This window comes from Zootoca vivipara, chromosome 6 (assembly GCF_963506605.1).
Source record: "Zootoca vivipara chromosome 6, rZooViv1.1, whole genome shotgun sequence".
NCBI classification, from domain to species: domain Eukaryota; kingdom Metazoa; phylum Chordata; class Lepidosauria; order Squamata; family Lacertidae; genus Zootoca; species Zootoca vivipara.
Window position 1 is genome coordinate 42,323,816 of NC_083281.1, and position 23,520 is coordinate 42,347,335.

Below are 23,520 nucleotides of genomic sequence, written 5' to 3' on the forward strand. Positions count from 1 at the left end.
CCTCCCAGTAGCTACGGCCCTGCACAAGACTAGCATGGAAGCCAATACTGAGGAGTGTGGAGAAAAATGATTAAACATGTGTTTCAATTACAGTACCTTAAAAATATATATAACCTGACTTAATCCACATACACTATTAAAACTGAGTCACATCCATCTAGCAAAAACTTTGGTTAACGGGTCCTGTTCTATGTGGGAGAGAACTCTGAGGACAATGCTGCTCACAGGCTTTGGAACTTCCAAGACTGGCTGCCTCCTTGTCATCCTGCTGACTGGAGAATACTTTTTATTCTGGCAGGCTGTGGGAAACTGAATGTTCTTAAGCAAAGGACTCCATAATAGCATGCTACACTTTCTTTTTTCCTATCAGCATAGGTTGCAGTTTTTAAAAACATTTTTAAAATTCCAACAATAGTTTATATACTTTTAAACTATAACTTTTATATGTTCTGAGTTAAGTGTGTTTTATTTGTGTTTGTTTTAATTTTTGTGAGCAGCCTTGAGTTCCAGCTTTGACAGGGCGGTTTACAATACAAAAATGCAAAACATAGTAACAATAAAAAACAACACCCACACAGTTTAAAAGGCTATTGGTTCCTTAATTAGCAAAGGCCTGAGAGAAGAGGAATGTTTTTGCCTGGTGCCTAAAGATATGTAACAACAGGAGAGCATTCTACAAGTGGGGAACCACTGCAAAAAAAAAAGGTGCCTGTTCTTGTGTTGCCACCCTCCAGACGTCTTGTGAAGGAGGCACACGAAGATGAGCCTCAGCTGATAATCACAGGGTCTGGGTAATCATCATCATCATCCTCAGATTGGAGAACAGCATATAGACCCTAATGTTAAACACTGTAAATGGCACACAGCACAATCCTATTACATGCCTACACAGATGTAAGTTCTACTGCGTTGAATGAAGCTGAGTTTTAGGCACATGGTTTTAGGTTTACAGCCACAAAAGGTACCATATTGTATATATTATCATCAAATCCTATCTGGACCCAGGAATCTTCCAATTCCTCAAAAATACTAGGAAATCCTCTGGATCCTAGTATTTCCCCATAATCATCTACTGACTGCATGTGGCAGGTACTGTAGTCTTGTGTGACAGCTTCCCACAACCGGAACTCTAAAATGATTATTACTATTTTGGATCTTGACATTCAAACAGCATCAGGAAGAAAAACTATTTTGTCCAATAGCCTACCAACCCTTGTTTTTCAGAGGTTTTGAGGTGTTTTTTTCCTAGGGGCATGAACTTGCTTAGTATTCTTGCATGTGTTTTCAACTGATCTCTTAATTATTGCTAAAATGCTTTTCTAACTTTTTTTTTATGTAGGATACAGCACTGTACCACCAAGTACTGCAGCATGCAGTGATATTGTAATATGGCATTGTACTAAACACGTTTTAGTGATTATTAAAATAATTTGTAGTGTGGACAGCATATAGCAGGATGTATACAGTAAATAAGTGGAAGATCTTCCAACACCGTGGAAAAGTCCATTGAAATTGCTCTTGTAGCTCCACATGTAATAGCAACGGTTGGGTTGCATTAGGAGGCACCCACCTGGAAGCAGAGTTGCTGAGATGGGCAACATTGAAGTGGTTTCTATATTAACAGCTGCTAAACTATCAGCTGCAAACTATCTGAAGGTGTATGTAGCTCCCTCTTTGTTCGATTGGTTTTACAGGATCTGCAATGCTGCAATTATGTTGAAACTAAAATGCCTAAGCATGCAAAGGCAGGACAACCACAAAACAAACTGATACGAAGATGGCTACTGCTTTGAAACTTTGTGGAATGAAAAGTGTTAGAACACCACAGCCTGTGACAGTTTTAGGCATGTCTGATATGTGCACAACCATGCATGCGTGCATTGTGTCAAACCCAGAAGTGACCCCAAAAATGTCACAAAAGGGGGTGAAAGAGGGGGCAGAACTGAGAGGGCTTGTGAGGGCCCTGCTGGCACACATGGGGGTCCAGAATGTAACCCCAATGCAAATCAGTTGTTGCCCAAGTACTGTGTTATTTGATCTGAATAAATTTAGAGTATGGCAGGGTTAGCTAACATAGTATCCTCCAAATGTTATTGCGATCAAGCGGTATGTAATATTTGAGGTTCCCTCACTGCAGGGGATTCGTCTAAATGACCCTCAGGGACCTTTCCAACTCTACAATTAAGTGATTCGGTGGTATGTAAATGTTCTGAAATAAATAAATAGTTGCTGGAATACAACTCCCACAATCCCTGACCACTGGTAATGCTGGCAAGGGCTGATGGGGGCTGTAGTCCAACATTTTCACACATGCACACATCACCTTCCTCAAATGATCCATGCAGATCATCTTAGGAGGGAGGCTTCTTGCCACCTCCCCACTCATAACATGATCAATCTGATGGCCAGTTTGCATGCCCATCAAGATGCTGGGTCGAAAGATGTGTCCCTCTGCTCACCCCAGGGCTGCATCTACTTTGATTTTTCTTTCTTTTTGCCACCTCCCAAACTGGTGGGGTATTGGGGGACCAGAAACATTTGCACACATAGGGGTGTGTGCTGTGTGTGTACCAGGGGTTAGTGACACCCAGCTTTCTGCTTGTAGCCAAGTCTGCATGGGCTACCCTGGGCCACTATGTTGGTTGGGCTTTTAGCCTTGCACAAGAAACTGCTTGCTGACAGTAAAATCCTGACTGCTTTGTAGAGCTGTAGAACCAACAGGTTCTTGGCCATCTCCAGTAAACAGCTGTTCTCCATCTACTTTATGGCTGCTTTTGTAAGCACTTGGAAACTGCTATTTTGTTCCCCACTTAAACTTCTCTCTGCTAAAATAAATGTTTCTTCACATATGAGAGGTAATCTTTTACTTGGATGAAGTACTCCATTTAAGAAACTTTTGTTAGTGAGTTATATATGAGGGGCATATGATTGTATAATGTATTGTGTTGGGGCCTGTCCTGTGACCTTTGGGTGAAAGGATATAAATGCTAAATACATCCAGTTCCCTGTGCTTCTTCTCCCTTGCCAAAAGTGCTCCACAACCCTTCTGTCGTCTGTACTGCTCTTCCGAGAATGCCTTCCAGTTCGCTTGCAAGGAGAGAAATGAACAGACAAGAACTCCCCACCAACCTACACATCATGTTGAGCTCCTGAAAAAAAAAGTCCAGTCCCATTCCATGCTGAAGTCTCACCGCAGGAGCAGTGATGGGAGAGGTACAAAAAAAAAAACAACAACCAACCAAATTATGTACCAAAATATTGTTGGGCAATATTTGAAAATTGCTCACCTCTGAATTGATTCCTAGTAGCAAAATGCAAATCAATGACATACAAAGAGAAGTGTGATTTGGGCATGTACAGAGTGCCCACCCCTCACCACAGAATAACTACAACCCATCCTGTAAACCAGGCATGTCCAAAGTCCATTTCAGGGGCCTAATCTGGCAGTTTATTTCCTGGGGTGAAACCCTTTCAAAAAAACAACAACCAAAAACCTTTGGTTGGCCCTCATGGCCCTTCACTTCATCAAATCTGGCCCTCTTTGAAAAATGTTTGGACACCACTGCAAATGATCAGTAATTATAAAGTGAAAAGGTTTCCCAATTCCATGCAGGGTGGAGAGGGATGGGAGTTCAATGGGGTTCATATCTGGTGCCTCTCATTTTAGAGAACTCCTGAGCATTTAGGTAAATTATGGTGACCGAAGAGGCTTGAGAACTGCCAGCTCCATCTGTCCCCCATCACACTGCATTAGTAGACAGCCCCTGTCCTACAATAATTGCTTTTAACATTAAAATTCCAGAGACATCTAATAAGAGATATATGACCTGGTTTCCTCTTCTATAATGACATCATCGTTGAAATGTCCATGCCAAATTGCTTGGGCATTTTATGGCAGATCTTGGTGCAGTTTTAGGGCTTGCCTGCCCCCTAACCCATTTCCCCCCAGGCCCTGACACAATGCCTTGAAATCCAACATCCCTTCCCTCTCCCCAGGTGCACACCATTATAAATTGGCAACTACTATGCAGAGTAGAGTTTTGACAGCCAAAATACATGTTAACAAATGAAACAGGAGCGTGTTTCCTGGTGGAAGCCCATGTACATGTGCACACACCCACACCTCAAAGAGGAAACCTGGACCAAGGATGACATTGGAACTATGTAAGCAGTCTTTCTGGCTACATAAAAAACAATTACTGCTTAAAGAAGAACCAAAAATCCTTGACCTTTGCCTGCATCACAGAAGGGCTCCAACGCCAAACCAGGCAAGTTCAATTCCCGCCCGGTCTTAGCTTTTTTTAGTTTGTTTACAAAACAGAAATGCACCAAAAGGGTCTATCAGCAAAACAGCAACTCTTGCCTGATTTTAAAAAGTTCGCCTGCTCATTCTGGATTTAGCCCCATAATCTGTGAGGTAGTAGCAGAGGCAGGAGCACTACTGAGTACATGCAGAGTTCATTTCCCTCCTCGCCAAGTTAAATTATGTTGCATATGGGCTGAGGAAAGAGGACACAAAGTGTGTACAGTACTTCAAATAGGCTTGAGACTCAGTATCATTCTGGAAACCCACAAAGCACCAGAGAGAGATAACAAACAGGCACCCAAGTAGAGGAGCCAAAGGCAGTGCTGGGAATATTCTTTTATACATTACAATAAAGGTACAAATCTACAAACCCCGGGAGAGGCAGGGGGATTAATCTGAGCCAGAGTCTCCTTTCCCACACCAGGTCTGAACTCTGGGACTAAACAAAAGAGACAAAAGAGCTTCCCTGCACATGTATGGAGTACATTTTCCTTAACACTTACTGGTTTCCCTCAACACTTATCACCTACAACCAATTCTAGGCAGCTGGGAATTGGAACAGCTTTGCAACTTAGTCCACGACTTCCTTTATTAACCTACATTTTTAAAATTATGCATCACTGATGGCCAGAGCAGTGGGTGGAATGGTGGGATCTCTTCCAATATACAAAGGCTGCCCTGTCTGCTCATTTGGAAGCAATTTTTACAAACCCCAGGCAAAGCAGCCTGTTTACAAGCCTAGGGGGTGGGGCTCCCAAGACCAGGGGGTGTGGCTTCCAGGACAACTCAAGTCCCAGGGCTTTTCCCATCAGGAAGTACCACCATGTAAGACTGCTGCTCCTGGCACGCATAACCCTCCCAGATCCCAAAGAGGAAGAGAAAATAAACCCACACTGACCCCTCTTTCAGCTGGGCTAATCTTCTCCTTTGCAGTCATCTGCCATTTAGGGCCTTCTCCTCCCCAAGAGGAAGTGGGGCCGCCTCCACAGAGCAACAGAGAGGTCCTCTCAGTCCCTGGCATCTTGACTTGCTGGTGGTGGGTTGAGTCACTCCCATATCCTGAGGAGTGCAGGAAGGTGCTGGAGGTTGACCCACTGAAGGAAGACTTGCTTTGGGAGGGAGGCAATTTCACCCAGGTGTTGTCCCCTCCCTTGCCAACAGGTGGTTCTTTCAAAAATGGTGTCCGCTGAGGCTTCTCTGTGCCGTCCGTCTCCACCTGATCCACCAAAGGCGATGGGGTGGACAGCTCCGAGATTGTGCCCTTCTCCACAGTCCAAGAAGCAGCCCATGTGGCACTTGATAAACTTTCGTTCCCTTCCTCACTGTCCCAGGTCCCATGAGACTCTTCCACCACAGTTGCTGGAGTTTCCAACTTTGGTTGCTCCCAAGACCTGCACACCACCACAGTGCCCGTGTCACTCTCTGTGGGTCCTTTACGCAAAGCCTCCCTTTGCAAAGGCACCAGAATGGCTCGGCTGTTGCCAGATCCCAGCCTCTGAAAGGCAACCAGCTGACTCGCCACCTTCTCACGGTTTTGCTCTGCTGGGTTGTCGAACAGGCGGGCAATGACGGTGGTGCCCTCCTCCAGAAAGTCCCCTGGGCTCCCACAGACAGAGGAGGCATTTTCTGTCACTAGGTCAGCTTTCTCAAGCTTCCCTTGGAACCTCTCCCTCACCTGCACAACATGCCCTTGCTCCAGCCCCTCTGGCTCCAAAGTGGGGCAAGCCTCCCCATATGGGGCAAGGCTTCGATGTAAGCCCTCGGCAAGGTCTTCTCCGTCCTCCTCCTGCAGGGAAGAGGCTCTGAACTTCACTGCCACTGCCTCCTCTTCAGCAATTTCAGTCCCTGCAGAAGGTCCCTCTGCCACCGGATTAGCGCTTTCTGGCACCGTCCTCTTTTTCCCCTTCTTCTTCCGTTTGAAGCGGGCTTTCCTTCTGGGGGAGAGGGGAGCATTCCCTGTCTCCCCAGCTTGATCTTTCGGCTCTTTAACACAACCCAGAGTATTCCCCATCTCCCTGGTGCGCAAGACACCAGTGACAATGCAGCTAAGCTGGCACCAGGCTCCTGGATAAATCCTGACCGCCGCTTCATCAGATTAGATGCACATTTTTTTTTAAAAAAACCCACTACTGCAGGCACACTCATACATACACACACAGAGAGAAACCAAGATTCTCCCTTTCTAGCTGCTGCCGTTTTTCAGACAGCCATCTTACAAGGCTGGGAGCTGGAGGAAGACACATTCGAAGCATCTCACTGCAGTTCAGAAATCACTTGACCTAAAAGCAGACGGAGCCCGGATTGGCTGCAGCTTCCTCTCTCCAAATATGAGGTAATGGGAGTGCTACCCTCCGTAAGGCAAACAGAAAGCAGAAAGCGGAGAGCCAGACAGAGGCTGGGAGGTGGCAGCAGGAGGGAGGGAGGGAGGGGGAGAAGCTGGTGAGGGGTGTGGCACGAAGACAGATAGATGGAAATCAGGGAGCAAAGTTTTTTGTTTTATTTTAAAAAAGGAAGCAGAAAAGGCAAAACAGCAGCAACAACAAAGATGTTGAGCTGAGAGAAGGTAGCATTTAAAGAAGGAGGGCAGAGAGACATAAAAAGAAAAATCCCAGGAGGAGACAAACACACTGTGCATACTAAGAGAATGCCCAGAGCTGCTGCTGCTGCGTTCGATACAGAAAAGAGAAACCTGGGCAATAACAACCAAAGGATTTGTGGAGATAAACCTTACGAAAGCTGGAAAGAGGTGTTTGGGGGGTGGGGGGACTCTCCAGCTCAGTTACACCTATAATATTTGATATCCAGGCATTTGAAACTTGCATCTATCCCTGAAAATCACATGGTAAACATTATTTTACAATCTCCCTCGATCGTGAATATGAAGCTAAGGTTTTTGGGATGTCTAGAAGTCAAGGAGGGATGCTGACTGTTTAATAAGCAGGTGTCCCTGGATAATCAAAGCAGCATCCATTGCACCAGGTTTCAACAAATTGGTGTCCTCCACATATTCTGGACTACAACGCCCATTAGCCCCAGTCAGGACAGCCATTTCAGTTTCACCTACTGAGTAAATACACCCCATCCCCAAAATGCACAACATCCCCTGCAGAACTATGCTTTATCCTTTTGGCACATGCTAAACACCTTCCTACCTCCCTATTTTCCCCAAGCATTCTCTGATGACTGATGGTGGTTGATGCGTTTGTTTGATCACTGTGGATATTAGAAAGAGTATGGTTGTATTTTACTATTGCTGCTGTTGCTGCTGCTAGTCTTCTTTACTCTGCTACGATATTCTCAAATATTAAGCAGCAAATAAATGTTTTAAATAAATAAATACACTAAGATTAGGGGGGAATGCCTTCTGGGACAGAATGTACAATTCCAGCACCTATCGCTTTAGAAATTTACCACTTGTGAGAGTTAAGTGGTAAATTAAATATGAGGAAGGAGGCCTCATATCAGTCTCTGCCCTAGTTTTGAAAGTCTACAGGTGTCCCCCCACTTCTGCAGTGGTTACATTCAATCGGTATCAAAAATACTGGATCCAAAAATATCCACAACTAGAATTAAAGCTCTGGGGCCATCTGGAGGTTGGAGGATGCACGGGAAAGTGGCAGCAGCGGCTGCGCAACAGAGCGCAACAGCTGTTAGGCAGGGAGGCTGAGCAGCCTAAGCAAAGCTCGGCTGCGCCTCCAGTTTCTTTGGAGCTTCCTCAGCCCTCACTGATGTCCACACAAGCCTTGAGGAATCTCCAGCTCTCTCCCACCATTTCCAGGTTTAATTAAATCATTTTATTATTACCCAGCATCACACATATACACGGTCATGAAGTAGTTGATTGCGTATAAGTGGGGGGGGGGGACACCTATATGTCTGTCAAGAGTGCTTCCACACTAAGTGATGTGCAGACTTGCCATGTGTCAGTCAATCATTTTTTACGGAGCATGCACACTATGCCACAATCCTGGTGATTGTCACCCTGCATTTTCTTTCTGGTTCATCCGCCATTTCTTAGTGTGCTACCAGGTAGGTGCTTAATTTATCAACAGGCCATTTGAGATATAGCAAATGTTCTGTAGACAACAGACCATTAACTTATCAAATTTCCAGTAAATCTAGGTTAAATGGGATGGGGGGGCACAGATATGAGCTGTCATTTGATACAACAACATTGTGCTGGGTATAACTGGCATGCATGAGGAACACCCATTCCACAAAAAAGCCCATCTGGATGCACCCTCAGACGACAGAAAATCCATAGTGAGTTTCCAGAACAGAAGCACGAGCTCGGCATAAGCAAAATACCCTAGTGATCCTCTTCTGTCTTTTTTAAAGGGTGGGATTTTGATGTGGGCAGTGACTTAAAGGAGACATGAATCTACCACAGCTCAGCACATTCACCTCCAGCACATTCAACTTCCACCAGCCACAGGAACTGCAGTCTAAAGCAGTTGGAGGGCACCAGGCTGAAGAAGGCTACACTTAAAATAGCACCCACCACCAAGTTTAATCACCCTGTTTATTTGTTTTATTGATCTTTTCATTGGCACTAACATGCTTCTCCTGCTATAAATATTTTAAAATATTAATGAAATTCCATGTAAATGAAAGTGTGCTATAGTTGAGTAATACTATAATCCTATACTGCTTTTTTTTTCTTAAGGAGGATGGGAGACTTTCTAGTCACAATTGCTAACCACAATGGCTAGAAAGACAATGACTGGAAAGGTGGGGGTTTTTATCGTCTCCTTTTTTATAATTACCATTACTGTAGTGTTCTAGTACTCTTATTTAAGTGGTATTTCACTATTAAAAGAAAAGAAAAAAGCCAGAAAAGTGTTAGCACTAATTTTAAAGAGAATGATTCAAATAAATAAATGGAGTGATAAAATGGTACCACCCACCCCACAAAGCTTTCAGTGCATTATGTGCCAAATTTCAGGTGGTCATTCAGGTGAATTGGATCTTCCCAGCCAAGGCAGCTCTTATCATGTGGTGTGGACAGAGCAAAACTAGATAAATATACCAAAAGCCATACACCAAAATGAACAAGAGCTTCAACAATGTGAAGAATCACTTATCATGTGCATCTAGCTTGCAGGGACACAGCAACGTGCATTAGCATTAGGAGCCCATATTTTAAGTGTCACTTTCATTGTTGTGGGCACCAAATGGTAAATATGAGAAGTTACATGGCAAATTCCATGTCTGGGGGCACAGATTTGCTACTTGCTTGATGTGATGTATTAATCACCTAATCCAAAAAGTATCCAGGTAACTTACAGGGGGGGGGGGAGAGAAACAACTAAATAGCCTCAATAATCACAACAATAGTGAAACATCAGCAGAATATGGGTCACAATAACCTGTCACAACAGGGCAATTAAGAAATACCTATAAAATATACTATAATACCTATAATATGTATAATTACTTTTTAATGATTATCTTTTATACGATTTTAGCTTTATTGTATTTTATCTCTATTGTGCATTTTTATCTATAAGCCACCTTGAGACCTGGTCTGGGGTAAAAGATAGGATATAATAATAATAATGATAATACCCTGTTTCTCATATTTTAAGACATACCCATAAAATAAGCCATAGCAGGATTTTTAAGCATTCAAGGAATATAAGCCATACCCTGAAAATAAGACATAGTGATAGGCGCAGCAGCAATGCCGGCCGCGGCAGGAGGAGGAGGAAAAAAATAAGACATCCCTTGAAAATAAGCCATAGTGTGTTTTTTTGAGGAAAAAATAAATATAAGACATGTCTTATAATATGAGAAACACGGTAATATCAATCCCATCCTTCCAGTCGCCCTTCCTTATTCACTCTACTCAGCCCAGCCCAGAAATAAAAATATAACGGGTAGGGCCAAAGGGAAGTGGGCAAGAGAGCTGCTTATTTATTTTATTTTATTTCTTTGTTTCATAAAATTTATGTCACAGTGGCCGGAGCGGGCTACTTCAGAGTAACGACTCTACACAGCTCTGCATTTTATTCTTTTATTGGTGCTGCGTATTTACAGTGCTGAAGTCATTGCTATATACACGGAGCTAGGTGTTCAGTCGGGTTCAGAACCTCCGAATGGCTTTTGGCGCGTCTTTCTCCAACACAAAAGCTTTGGCAGACCCATCCTCTTTCCCCTCCTCTTTCTGCGTAATTCCGGAGTTGGGGGGATGGGTCTCCCCCCTTATTTGCCCCTTCCTGTCCCACCTGGTACCCTGGCTCCTCTACCTTGCCTGAGCCTCGGACACGACTTCCTGCTTCCCCACTGGAATCGGAACTCTCTCTGCTTTCCCCTGTGCTCGGGGATGGGCTTGAACTCAGGAGGGGAGGGACTTCGCGATATCCCCTGTCCCTCACATCCACCCCCCTCCCAAGCTCCCCTTCTCCCCTCCCCAGGTCCCCCCCAGGTGTCGGTGACGACTGGAAGCCTAAGAACTCAGTACTTTCCGAGCCCGTTGGTGTGAACACCTCCCCCCAGTCCTGCGAGCCCCCCCTTCCGCCTGGGAGGACGGGAATCCTAAAAAGTCCGTGGCGTCAGAGCTGGTGGGGGTAAAAATGTTCTGCCAATCTGCTTCTTCCTCTGACTGGGTGGATCTCGGTGACGCCCATACCTCGTCCTCTGGTTCCTCAAACTCCGCTTCCCAGCGCCATGGTGAACTGCTCTCCCGTGCTTCCTCCCCCTCCCCCTCCCTTTCCATGTGCCAGGGCTTGGGTCTGTGGGGAAAGAGGGCGTGAAATTCTTCTACCAGGAATTCCTCCTGTATCTGAGTGGCTGGGACCCATTCATTCTGTGACGGTGGAGCATCCTCCCATGCCATGAGGTACTCCAGGCCCCCCACCCCTCTCCGTGAATCAAGGATGGCCGTGGCCTCATTGAGTTGCTCCCTGCCTTCCCTCTCCCCCCCTCCCTCGGGGGTTTGTTCGCTGCCTCGGAGCCTGCTGCTTTCCCTGTACGGCGACAGCAGCGATCTATGAAACACTGGATGCACCCTCATGTCCTCTGGCAGTGCCAGCCTGTATGCCACCGGGTTTACCTGCTGCGTGACCGTGAAAGGGCCCAACCTTCTGGGTGCCAGCTTCTTGCACCTCCCTCTGGTGGGAAGGCCCTCCGAGGACAACCAAACCTTGTCCCCCACCCTGATGACCTCCCCCGGTCGCCTGTGGCGATCTGCCCCCTTTTTGTACGCTTCCTTGGCCCTCTCCAAGTGTTCTCTGAGCTGCTGGTGCACCGTCTCCAGCTCCTCTGCCCAATCCTCTGCCTGCGGGCCCTCCTCCTCCTCCTCCCCCTCCCTCTCCGGGAAAGATCTGAGGTCGCGCCCGTAGTTGGCCTTAAAGGGCGGCACCCCTGTGGAGACGTGCACCGCATTGTTGTAGGCAAATTCTGCCAGTGGCAGGCGATCCACCCAGTCCGTTTGCCTCTGGCTGACGTAGCATCTCAGGTACTGCTGCAGAATGGCGTTGACCCTCTGTGCCTGTCCATTGGTCTGCGGGTGCCGAGCCGTCGACAAGCTAACCTCCACCTGCAGGAGGTTCATGAGCCGCCTCCAGAACCTGGAAACAAATTGGCGGCCTCTATCCGAAATAACCCTTAAAGGTAATCCATGCAATCTGAATACGTGGTCAACAAACAGTTTGGCTGTCTCTTCTGCAGAGACCGCCCTGGCACACGGTATAAAATGGCACATTTTGGACATAAGGTCCACCACCACCAACACTGCGGTCTTGCCCCTGGACGACGGCCGGTCTGTGATGAAGTCCATTGACACTACTTCCCACGGCCTGTGCGGGGTGGCTAATGGCTCCAGCAACCCTGCTGGTGCTGCTCTGACCACCTTTGCTCGTTGGCAGGTGTCACAGCCCCGTACATAGTCTCTGACATCTTCCCGCACCCCTGGCCACCAGAAGTGTCTCATGACTAGGTGAGCGGTTTTGTCCCTTCCAAAATGACCCGCCGTTGGGTTGTCGTGCATCTGCTTGAGGACCTTACGTCTAAGCTGGGTGGTGGGCAGGTACAGTGCACCCTTGTAGAAAAGCAGCCCCCTGCGGTCTGTGAAGTCTTTTGCCTGCTCCCTCCCCCCTCTCAGTTCTCTGAAGATGCGGGTGGCAAATTCATCAGCTGCTGTCAGTGCTGTGAGTTCTGCCTCGCTCACCACTGCTGCTCCGCAGGACCATGCTGATGGGGGGGAAATGTGCCTGGGTGCTGGTGGCAACTCCTCCTCCATGTACTCTGGCTTGCGGGATAGGGCATCCGCCCTGACATTCTGCTCCCCCGGGATGTAGTGGATGGAGAAGTTGAAGTTCGAGAAGAACTCTGCCCACCGTATCTGCCGCTGGTTGAGCACCCTGGCAGTTCTCCAGAACTCCAGGTTCTTGTGGTCTGTGCACACCTGGATGGGGTGCTTGGCGCCCACCAGGAAGTGTCGCCAGTGCTGGAACGCAGCGTGGATCGCGAGAAGTTCCCTATCAAACACTGTGTAGTTGCGTTCTGGCTGGGTCAGCTTCCTGGAGAAGAAGGCACAGGGTCTCCACTCTCTGTTGGCGTCCAGTTGCAACAGAATCGCTCCCAAAGCCTTGTCTGAAGCATCTGTCTCCAGGCATAGGGGCGCATCCTGCACCACGTGGAACAGGTGCTGGTCTGAAGCGAACACCCTTTTGAGGCTTTCGAACGCTGCTAGCGCCTCCGGTGTCCACCGGAACTTCTGCTTGCCTCTCAGGCAGTCGGTGATAGGAGCCGTGACACGAGAGAAGTTCTTGATGAACTTCCTGTAGAAGTTAGCGAAGCCTAGTAGGCGTTGGGCATCTTTGCGCGTCCTGGGGCTGTGCCAGTCCAGGATGGCCTGCACCTTGTCCTTGTCCATCGCCAGCCCCTTGTCTGACAGCTTGTAGCCTAGGAAGTCCACCTCTTTGGTGTGAAACTTGCACTTCTCCAGCTTCACATACAGGTGGTTCTCCTTCAGGCGCTGCAACACCTCCCTGACATCCTTCACATGCTGCACTGGGTCATTGGAATAGATAAGGATGTCATCTAGGAAGACCAAGCAGTTCTTGAAGAGGAGGGACCCCAGGACGTGGTGCATGAAGGCCTGGAAGCATGCTGAGCCCCCTTGCAACCCGAAGGGCATCACCAGATATTCAAAAGAGCCCAGAGGCGTGAACATCGTGGTTTTCCATTCATCGTCTTCCCGGATCCTGATCAAGTTGTACGCCCCCCTTAGGTCTAGCTTGGTGAAAATCTTGCCCCTGCGTGCCGCTGTCAGGAGATCATCCACTCTGGGCATGGGGAAAGCCACTGGCTCTGTCACTGAATTCAGTCGTCTGAAATCCACCACAAGACGGCGCTGTTGCGTGTCTTTCTTGTCCACCCAGAAGACCGGGCTGCCCCCTGCTGCCTTGCTTTCTCTGATGAACCCCCGCTTGAGGTTCTTGTCGATAAAAGCGCGCAGATCCTCCAGTTCCTGATCTGACATGGCGTACAGCTTGGCTGGGGGTATAGTTGCCCCTGGCACCAGGTTGATCTGGCAGTCGAAAGGCCTGTGTGGGGGTAGGTGGTCGGACTCCGCTTCGCTGAAGACCTCCTGCAGGTCCCAGTACGGCTTGGGTATCGCCTCACCCCCTTTGACGTGCATGGTGGCCACCGTGGCTATTGGAGGCCCCTCCCCTGGTTGGTGCTGCATGCAATGTTCCAGACAAAAGTCCGACCCAAACGTGATGCATCTCTGGTGCCAACTGATGGAGGGGTCGTGGCGCGCCAGCCAGCTCATGCCCAAGACGATGGGGGGGTCTGAGATGGTGGTGACGTTGAATGCCAGTGTCTCAGAGTGCCTTCCCACCGTCATTCTCATGGGGGGGGGGGTTTGATGAGTGATGGCCCCTCCCAGCAGCTCCCTGCCGTCAATGGTGGCTACGTGCAAAGGAAAGTCCAGCTGCAGAAGCTGGATCTGGTGCTCTTCTGCAAAGTTTCTCGAGAAGAAGTTGGCAGATGCACCACTGTCAATTAAGGCGAGGACTGTCAGGGGATAGCCATTTGGGAGCGTTAGCGTCACTTCTAGAACCACTCCTGCTCTGGGAGGGGTGGGCTGGCTCTGCTCCTCTCTATGCGGGTGGGCGGGCTGGGGCTGTTGTCTGCTGACTGCGCCTGGCTGCTGCCCCTTGTCTCCTGCAACCAGGCTTTCCCGTTTCCCTGCTGTGGTGCTGCGTCAGTGGGGGAGGGCACAACCGTTCCCGCCTTTCCTTGCCACTCTCTGCGATGTGGGCAGTCTCTGACGAGATGCTGGGGGGAGTTGCAGAGAAAGCAATTCCCGCCCCTTCCCTCCTTGCGTCTTGTCGCCGCTGGGGTTTGAAAAGCCCCCCCGCGCGCGCTATCAATTTGCATGGGTTCCTGGTCCTGGCTGACCCCAGGCGTGGCTTGGAAGGGTTGTTGGGGGAGTGGCTTCTCCTGCGACCGTGGGAACCAAGCCCGCTTTGCGCGCGTTGCTTGCTTGTCGTTCCACCGGGATTCCTGTCTCACCCCCACCGCCAGAGCCGCTTTGCTCAGCTGATCCATATTACTGGGCTTTGGACCTCTCGAGAGCTCATCTTTCACATCCTCATTCAACCCCAGGTAGAACACCGCTTCCATCGGAGGCGAGTGCAGTTCCCACCCCAGTCTGTGCACTAGCATGGTGAATCTCGCCCAATATTCGCGAACTGTCATTGTTCTTTGCCTTAAATTATGCAGTTCCTCCTTGGTCTGGTCCATATGACTATCGGACGCATACATAGTTTTTAAAGCCTCTAGAAATAGTTTGACATTCTTCATGCAAGGATTTTTTGTCGCTATTAACGGTCTTAGCCACTCCCTGGCTGCCCCTGTAAGGTGTTCCACAATAAACGCTACCCTGTGCTCATCATCAGGGAACTCATCATGGTGCAGCTCAAGAGCATACACGATCTCAGTCTCAAAGCCATGATATTCCCTCGGGTCTCCATTGAACTTGCTTACTAGGGTCCCCGCTCTCCTTCCTGGCAGCACTTGGAGTTGGGGGGCCCCTCCCGCCTTGTTTTTCTCGGCATCCAGCTTGTTTTGGAGCTCTACCGCCACCGCCCTTAATTGCTGCTCTTTTTCCTGAAGCGCTCTCACCTGTTCCGCAAGTTGTAGCCGGTCCTCCTGGACCTTCTTGGTTTCTTCTTTAGCTGCCTTTAATTCCCCCTGTGCCTGCAGCGCCAGTTGCTGCAGGTCCTGTTGGGCTTTCTCCGCGATCTGCCGCCATTTCTCCGCCTCTGACGCACTCATCCCGGCAACTCCAAAGTAGCCCAAAAAAAGATTCGGAGGTTGCTGTCACAGTGGCCGGAGCGGGCTACTTCAGAGTAACGACTCTACACAGCTCTGCATTTTATTCTTTTATTGGTGCTGCGTATTTACAGTGCTGAAGTCATTGCTATATACACGGAGCTAGGTGTTCAGTCGGGTTCAGAACCTCCGAATGGCTTTTGGCGCGTCTTTCTCCAACACAAAAGCTTTGGCAGACCCATCCTCTTTCCCCTCCTCTTTCTGCGTAATTCCGGAGTTGGGGGGATGGGTCTCCCCCCCTTATTTGCCCCTTCCTGTCCCACCTGGTACCCTGGCTCCTCTACCTTGCCTGAGCCTCGGACACGACTTCCTGCTTCCCCACTGGAATCGGAACTCTCTCTGCTTTCCCCTGTGCTCGGGGATGGGCTTGAACTCAGGAGGGGAGGGACTTCGCGATATCCCCTGTCCCTCACAATTTATATACCACTTGATTTAAAAAAACAATAACCTCAAAGCAGCTTTCAAAAACACAATAACATTGAGAAAAATTAACAATTGTACTTTAAAACATGCAAAAGTTAAAATACTACTAAGCGATTAAAATTACCTCAACTTCCTAAGCATCTTGCTTAAACAAGAACGCTTTTAGGAGGGCCCGAAAAAGGGTACAGTGAAGAAGCCTGCTTGATCTCAATAGGCAGGGAATTCCAAGGTACAGTTGTTGCCACACTGAAAGACGGAGTTCTTACAAATGCTACAAGTTGTAGCAATGGCCTACAACAATGGCCTCCACAATGAGGTAAAGCAAGGTGGCCGGGGGGGGGGGCTTCTATTTGGAAAAGAATGCAATGCAAGAATGCAATTCAAAACCAAGCAATCTAAACAAGTCAGGGATCCAAGCTTGGCTCCCCAACACATCACCTGTGGGCCGTGATGTACCCACAAAAATATTCCCTGGCACCCATGCAGCACTGCACTCTGCTGCCTTTCTCAAGCTGCTCAAGAGTACCGGTAGCAAGCAAGCGCTGCCATCCCAGTCTTCCTTCTGCTGTACACACACACACACACACACACACACACACACACACACACACTGTTGCCATGGCAACAGCATGACCCAATGGGAAGCTAGATCCTTCATGCCTCTGGCCAACCTGACTGAGGGAGGCAGGGCAATTCTGAGCCTCTGTCCCATGGGGGATATGTGTGGAGCCTGATGAACAACTTGAAAGAGGGCAGAAACTCTGGCAGAGAGTTGAGGGAAAGACCCCTATGAAGGGGCCCTCCTTGCACATAAGACCGTCAGCACTGTCAGGGGCAGGACTTTGGGGCAGAAGTTCGGGGCCCCTCGCAGCGGAATGAGAAGGGGGACCCCCAATTGCAGCAGGGCTGCAATGTCACATTTTGAACTCAGGCCATATTTGCACCATACATCTAAAACACTAGGATACCCCTGTCAAAAGTAATGGCTTCCCTCAAATAAGTCTTGGAACTGGAGTTTATTATGGGTGCTCAGAGTTGTCAGTGTGGGGTGTCCCAGATAGAATGAGAGAAGGAAAAGGCTAGGGGATGGATAGGTTGGCAGGGGGAGCTTTGGGAGGAGGGGTGAAGAAGCATCTACTAACTGCAGAGGCTCCATGCACTTCTGACAATTTGGGGGAAGAGCATTTGCCCACACTCTGATCCCACCAAGTTCAATGGAACATATCCTATACCACCACGTGGTGCTGTTGCAATGACATGGCAAAGGCGTTGGTTTTTAAAATGATGAAAAAGGAAGGGTGGAATTTTAAAAGGCTCCCAGAGCACCTCGTGGGTAGGATATTAATTTGGGGAAATAAAAAATATATACTGTATATTTACAGTCGTGCCTTGTTTTGTGGCTGGGATCCGTTCCAGAGCCCTGGCCGCTAGCCGAAAAGGACGCAGGGAAAAGCACCGCATTTGTGCATGCGTCCGGAGTGGTTTGCACGATTCAGCGCTTCTGCACATGCGTGAGCAGCAAACCTGGAAGTAACCCATTCCGGTGCTTCCAGGTTTGTTGCGGATGTTCGCTGGAATGGACGCTAGATGAGGCGGACATTCGCGGAGATATTACTGTAGTGGTGAATTGGGGATAATGATAAGTGGGGGTGATTTCTGTTATGATGTATCTTAATTATTGTTTTTAAGTGGTTCGTTTTTCTTACTTTGTAATGCTTTTAAATGCATAAGCCACCTTGAATTCCAGCTTAGGAGAAAGGCAGGATATACATACTACTACTACTGGGACCCAGGTGGCGCTGTGGTTAAACCACTGAGCCTAGGGCTTGCTGATCAGAAGGTCGGCGGTTTGAATCCCTGTGATGGGGTGAGCTCCTGTTGCTTGGTCCCAGCTCCTGCCAACCTAGCAGTTCGAAAGCACGTCAAAATGCAAGTAGATAAATAGGAGCCGCTACAGCGGGAAGGTAAACGGCGTTTCCATGTGCTGCTCTGGTTAACCAGAAACGGCTATGTCATGCTGGCCACATGACCTGGAAGCTATACGCCGGCTCCCTCGGCCAATAATGCGAGATGAGCGCGCAACCCCAGAGTCGGTCACGACTGGACCTAATGGTCAGGGGTCCCTTTACCTTTTACTACTACTACTACTACTAATAATAATAATAATAATAATTTCAGAACCGGATCTGTGTGGGAAATTAACTGGGGACAAATTAATTAAGAGGGACTCCATTTGGTATATATGTGCTGTTCTGCTAAAAGAAAAAGCACTTGAAGCATGCTGAGAGTGCCTGAAGCACCAAGATTTCTATTGTTGCAAATAATATTCTTCCAATTACAAGGTGTAGAAAGACTGTACTGCACCACTCCCCAACAGCAAAGGCGTTGGCATACAGTCTTGAAAATCCTGGAAAGGGGGAGGGGATGCTTCATGATACAGAGTCCAGCATGAAATTATAGAGCCCAAGAGTCCTGTTTTGCTAAAAAAAAATCCTGCCTTTCCATCAAAAGGCTCTCTTTAAAAACTAACACATTTATGGCAGCAAAAGCTTTTGATAATAAGCAAGATCTTGCTTCAGCACATGCATGAACAATGAAGTGTCAGATATTATATATTACATAGCTTTTCTTGTATGCTGAAGATGCAACTGATAAATATACTTTAGGAGCAACCCTGTTCACTTTTTCGTAATCTGTTTCAACTGGTCTTGATATTGTGTTTTTAAATTGTTGTGACCTCTTCTGGGACCCCACAGTAAGGGGTGGCAAGAAAAAAGGGTAGGCCAATTGTGGCAGGACAGGGTTTGGGAGTGTTCAGATGTACTACCTGTCTATCCATATGGTGTTCATTTCTTTTTCAAGAAAATTATCACAATATGCTTGTCAAAGTAGTGTTGAGGAGTGATTTTATTAACACATTAGAGCAAGATTTCACATTGCACAAATAAAAGATGTCCCATTAAAAAAAGAAATCTGTTTCTGTCTTCTTTCATCCGTTTATGTACAACTAACTGACTTTGCCATTGGTCGGGAATGATATACTTTGCAAAGCCACTCTCTACAGATGGAGATATTATTTGCCCTCCAGTACCTCACAATGCACATTGCATTACTTTCAATTAGATGCCCATTCAGATGCTCAGCCCCATTGGCATTCTGACCCAACTACTCCTTATTTAGCTTTCCCCAACAGAAGCTGGATTGGGGCAAAAGTCTTCCAGCACAACACTAGTCGGTGATGAAAGGGCCAACACAGAGTGGCAAAGAGGGACTAGCAGACTAGTTGTCTGTGCTTGGATAAAGCTGATGGTTCCCCTCATCCACCCACAAGCAGAAACAGAAGGCTGTGAACAAGGCAACAATGGCTGCAAATAGATATTTGAAGATGGTTTCCTCTTATCCAGGCTAAACATACCCAACTCCCTCAAGCATTCCTCATAAGGCTTAGTTTCCAGACCCTTTATCATCTTGGTCACCCTCCTCTGCATATGTTCCAACTTATCAACATCCATCTTAAACTGTGATGCCCGGAACCGGTCACAGTATTCCAGATGTGGTCTGACCAAGGCAGAATAGAGCAGGATTGGGACACTATGCTTCTGTTGATGCAGCCTAGAATACCACTAGCTTTTTTGCTGCTGCATCACACTGTTAACTGATGTTAAGCTTATGGCCCACTAAGACCGCTAGATCCTTTTCACATATGCTACTGGCAAGTCAGGTGTCCCCCATCTCATATTTGTGCAGCTGGTTCTTCCTGTCTAAGTGCAGAACCTTACACTTGTCCCTACTGAAATTCAGTTCTCCAAACTGTTAAGGTCATCTTGAATCTCAACTTTGACTTCTGCAGCATTAGCTACGCCTCCTAGTTGGGTGTCATCCGCAAATCTGAGCTCATTTTCAGCTTTGGCCCACTTTCTCCCTGCAACTGAACTGCTACATGATTAAGATTATTATGAGAGAGGGGGAAAAACTTTTCTCTATCCACATTCTCGATGCAATGGCATAACTTTATAAACTTCTATCATGTCACCTCTTACTCGCCTTTTCTTTAAGCTAAGAAGTCCCAAGCACGACAACCCTTCCTCTTAGGGGAGTCGTTGCACCCCCTGACCATTTTGGTTGCCCTTTTCTAAAACTTTTTCAACTCTGCAATATCCTCTTTTGAGGTGAGGTGGCCAGAGCTGTACATGGTATTCCAAATGTGGCTACACCACAGATTTGTTCAGCAACATACCAGATTTATGTCTTCTTCTAGCTATCTAATCTAATAATAATATAGTGGTACCTCTGGTTGAAAACACCTTGGGTTACAAACACTTCGGGTTACAAACTTCCCTAACCCGGAAGTAGTACCTCGGGTTACAAACTTTGCCCCAGGATGAGAACGGAAATTGTGTGCCTGCGGCACGGTGGCAGCAGGAGGCCCCATTAGCGAAAGCGCGCCTCAGGTTAAGAACGGTTTCGGGTTAAGAACAGACCACCAGAACGAATTAAGTTCGTAATCCAAGGTACCACTGTAATAACAAAAGTAATAATTTTATTATTTGTACCCCACCCATCTGACTGGGTTGCCCCAGCCACTCTGACCCCAAGGTTTTATTCTTGGCCTGTCACTGCCAGTTCAGACCCCATGAGAAAATATATGCGAGATTAAGAATCGTTGCCCCAACATGCAGCATTTTACACTTGTTTGCATTGATTGGATTTGCCATTTTACTGCCTGTTCACTCGGTTTGGAGAGGTCCTTTTGGAGACCTTCACTACCGGTATCTCTTTCTGTTAACAATCCTGAACAATTTAGTACCTTCAGCAAACTTGGTCACCTCACTGCTCACCTGTAACTCTAGATTGTTTAAGCACAGGCTAAAAAGCACAGGTCTGGAAGGACAGATCGTGAAGCTGAGGCTCCAATACTTTGGCCACCTCATGAGAAGAGAAGAATCCTTGGAAAAGACCCTGATGTTGGGAAAGATTGAGGGCACTAGGAGAAGGGGACGTCAGAGGACAAGATGGTTGGACAGTGTTCTCGAAGCTACGAACATGAGTTTGACCAAACTGCGGGAGGCAGTGCAAGACAGGAGTGCCTGGCGTGCTATGGTCCATGGGGTCACGAAGAGTCGGACACGACTAAACGACTAAGCAAAAAGCACAGGTCCCAATACTGATCCTTGGGGTACTTACTCCACAAGACAGCCACATTGCCAAAAAAGAATCCCCATAATTCCAATTTGGTGGGGGGATGCGAAGGAGAGAAAAGGATTCACACTGAATTGCAACAAGCAATTGATATCCCAGAAAACTCTCCAGTTGGGAGCTGTTAAGCTCTAGCCAAGCTCATTCTTGCTGACTAGTTTTTCCCCAAGGCTGGTAGCTATTCTCATCTAGAGTCAGTGGAGCAGCAGGGACCCTGAAGCACTTCCTGGGCACCAAAAATGCAGGCTCACAGAGGCCCACTGCCATCAACCCCTCCAGCTCTTCCATCCCCTCCTTTCTCAGTACAGCAACACCCTCTAGTGTCCACAGACAACCAAGATGCCTCACATCAAACGTGGAGTTTTTTTTTTTTTGTGGGGTGGGGAATCAATACCTTTTCCAGCAGTATATGTAAGATTTTGAAGCCATCAACCTCAAAATCAGCCTTTGGCAACCTGGTGCCCTCCAGATGTCCTTTTAAATTGATTTGTATGTAAGCCCACTCTGGGAAGCTTTTGAGCTGAAGAGTGGGGTACAAAGGCAATAAATAAATAAATAACCCTTATAAAATACCATTAAAAACAATGCAGAATGATACTAAAAATGACTGGCTCATCTTAAAAATTTAAAGGCCTGAATATAACCTGCCATCCTGCCAACATGAATCCTTAATGTGGTCTCCAGGCACTGTCCAGACCCAAACCTGATTAGCTTCTGCAAGGGGGTTGGCCTCATGATCTCTGCACTTGGGAATACCCTGTTTCTCATATTTTAAGACATACCCATAAAATAAGCCATAGCAGGATTTTAAGCATTCAAGGAATATAAGCCATACCCCGAAAATAAGACATAGTGATAGGCGCAGCAGCAATGCCGGCCGCGGCAGGATGAGGAGGAAAAAAATAAGACATCCCTTGAAAATAAGCCATAGTGTGTTTTTTTTGAGGAAAAAATAAATATAAGACATGTCTTATAATATGAGAAACACGGTATGTTGCGGCCCAGCCTGGGCTAATCCTCCTTCACACCCAATGTGGCAGACGGAATGATCCGTGATAATCTCCAGCTCCAAGTCCAAGTGTTTCTGGGATTTCCAAACTCTTTGGGGACTCTTTCTTGGTTTAAAATGCTGGCCTGTATCTAATAAGTACAGATCTACAGTATATGTGCAGATGTCACTTGTTTTGGTATTTACTGTGCCTTCTTTTGCTATGAAGGTTCAAAAAGAGGAATTGTGTGTGTGTTTTAAAGAAAAGAGGCTTCTAGTCCACACCTAGCCGCCATGAGGAGGGCATCTACTTCGACAAAATCGGATTCAGTGGCACACACTCACTCACTCACTCACTCACTGTTGCCATCAAATTTGCCCCACTTCCTAGCAAAAGTGAACCAGGTTTCCATTGGTGAGAGGAGATAGTGTGGGTGGAAGGTAGTGTCCACAAATGGATCGCCAACAGTACCATGTATGCAGATTGTAGGGCACAATGTCCACCCCATGAGGAGCATTTCTCCCAGTCAGGCCTGGCACTCAAAGCACCTGTCCCAGCAGAATGCCACAGAGAGGAAAACCTCACATCCATCAGATAAAGGGGTGGAGGCAAATATCTGTTTATTCAGTTCTACAGGAAACATGTGAGCTACGAGAACTACTCAAGAGAATGGCATGGATGGTCCCCTGGCCCAATTGGCATTCCATGGCGATTCCTGACGGTCTTCCCACACAAGGACCAACACCCAGGCATACCAACAGCAAGACGACACACCTGTCACTCTATCACAGCAGAATTCATGACCAAACAGTTGCTATGCCTGAAGGCACTTCTCAACTGACACCATCCAGGTGTTGTGGGGATAATCCAATTATAAAATATAGCCATTTCTTGCAACCAAATATTGAAAAGCATGCAGCCAATAATGTGCATGGTGTAACTTGCTTGCAAATTTATGAGCCAACAAAGGAGAGAAATGGAAAGACCTGGGCTCAGTTTCCCCCCTTCTACCATAGACTTTGCATGTGGCCTTGAGCAACACATGGGTCAGCTGTGAAATGGAAATAATGCTCTCCTTATGGCTGCAGTAGGAATATACCGTAGTATTATTTGCATTCTCCCATGTCAGGGGTAGGAAACCTCTGGCCCTTTAGGTGTTGGAATCTACCTCCCATCAGCCAATTAAGGAAGATAGGCACTGGAATCCAACAACATCTGGTCGGCCAGAGGCTCCTCATCCTGTCCTATGACAAAATT

At 47.4% G+C, this 23,520-nt stretch overlaps 1 protein-coding gene across 17 annotated transcripts in view; it reads right to left on the reverse strand.

The window, feature by feature from the left end:
- Positions 1–23,520, reverse strand: part of MACF1 (microtubule actin crosslinking factor 1) — a 291,507-nt gene that overhangs the window by 177,524 nt on the left and 90,463 nt on the right. For 5 of the 17 annotated variants that reach the window (XM_060275849.1, XM_060275852.1, XM_060275848.1 and 2 more), the window contains exon 1: positions 5,205–6,680. The exons of 10 other annotated variants lie outside the window; for them this stretch is intronic. In XM_060275849.1, coding sequence (XP_060131832.1) covers positions 5,205–6,317 — 1,113 coding nt within the window. In that variant the 5' untranslated portion in view covers positions 6,318–6,680. Of the gene's footprint in view, positions 1–5,204; positions 6,682–23,520 lie in introns of those variants that run through there. 2 more of the 17 variants (XM_060275851.1, XM_060275860.1) reach the window with 2 other exon arrangements.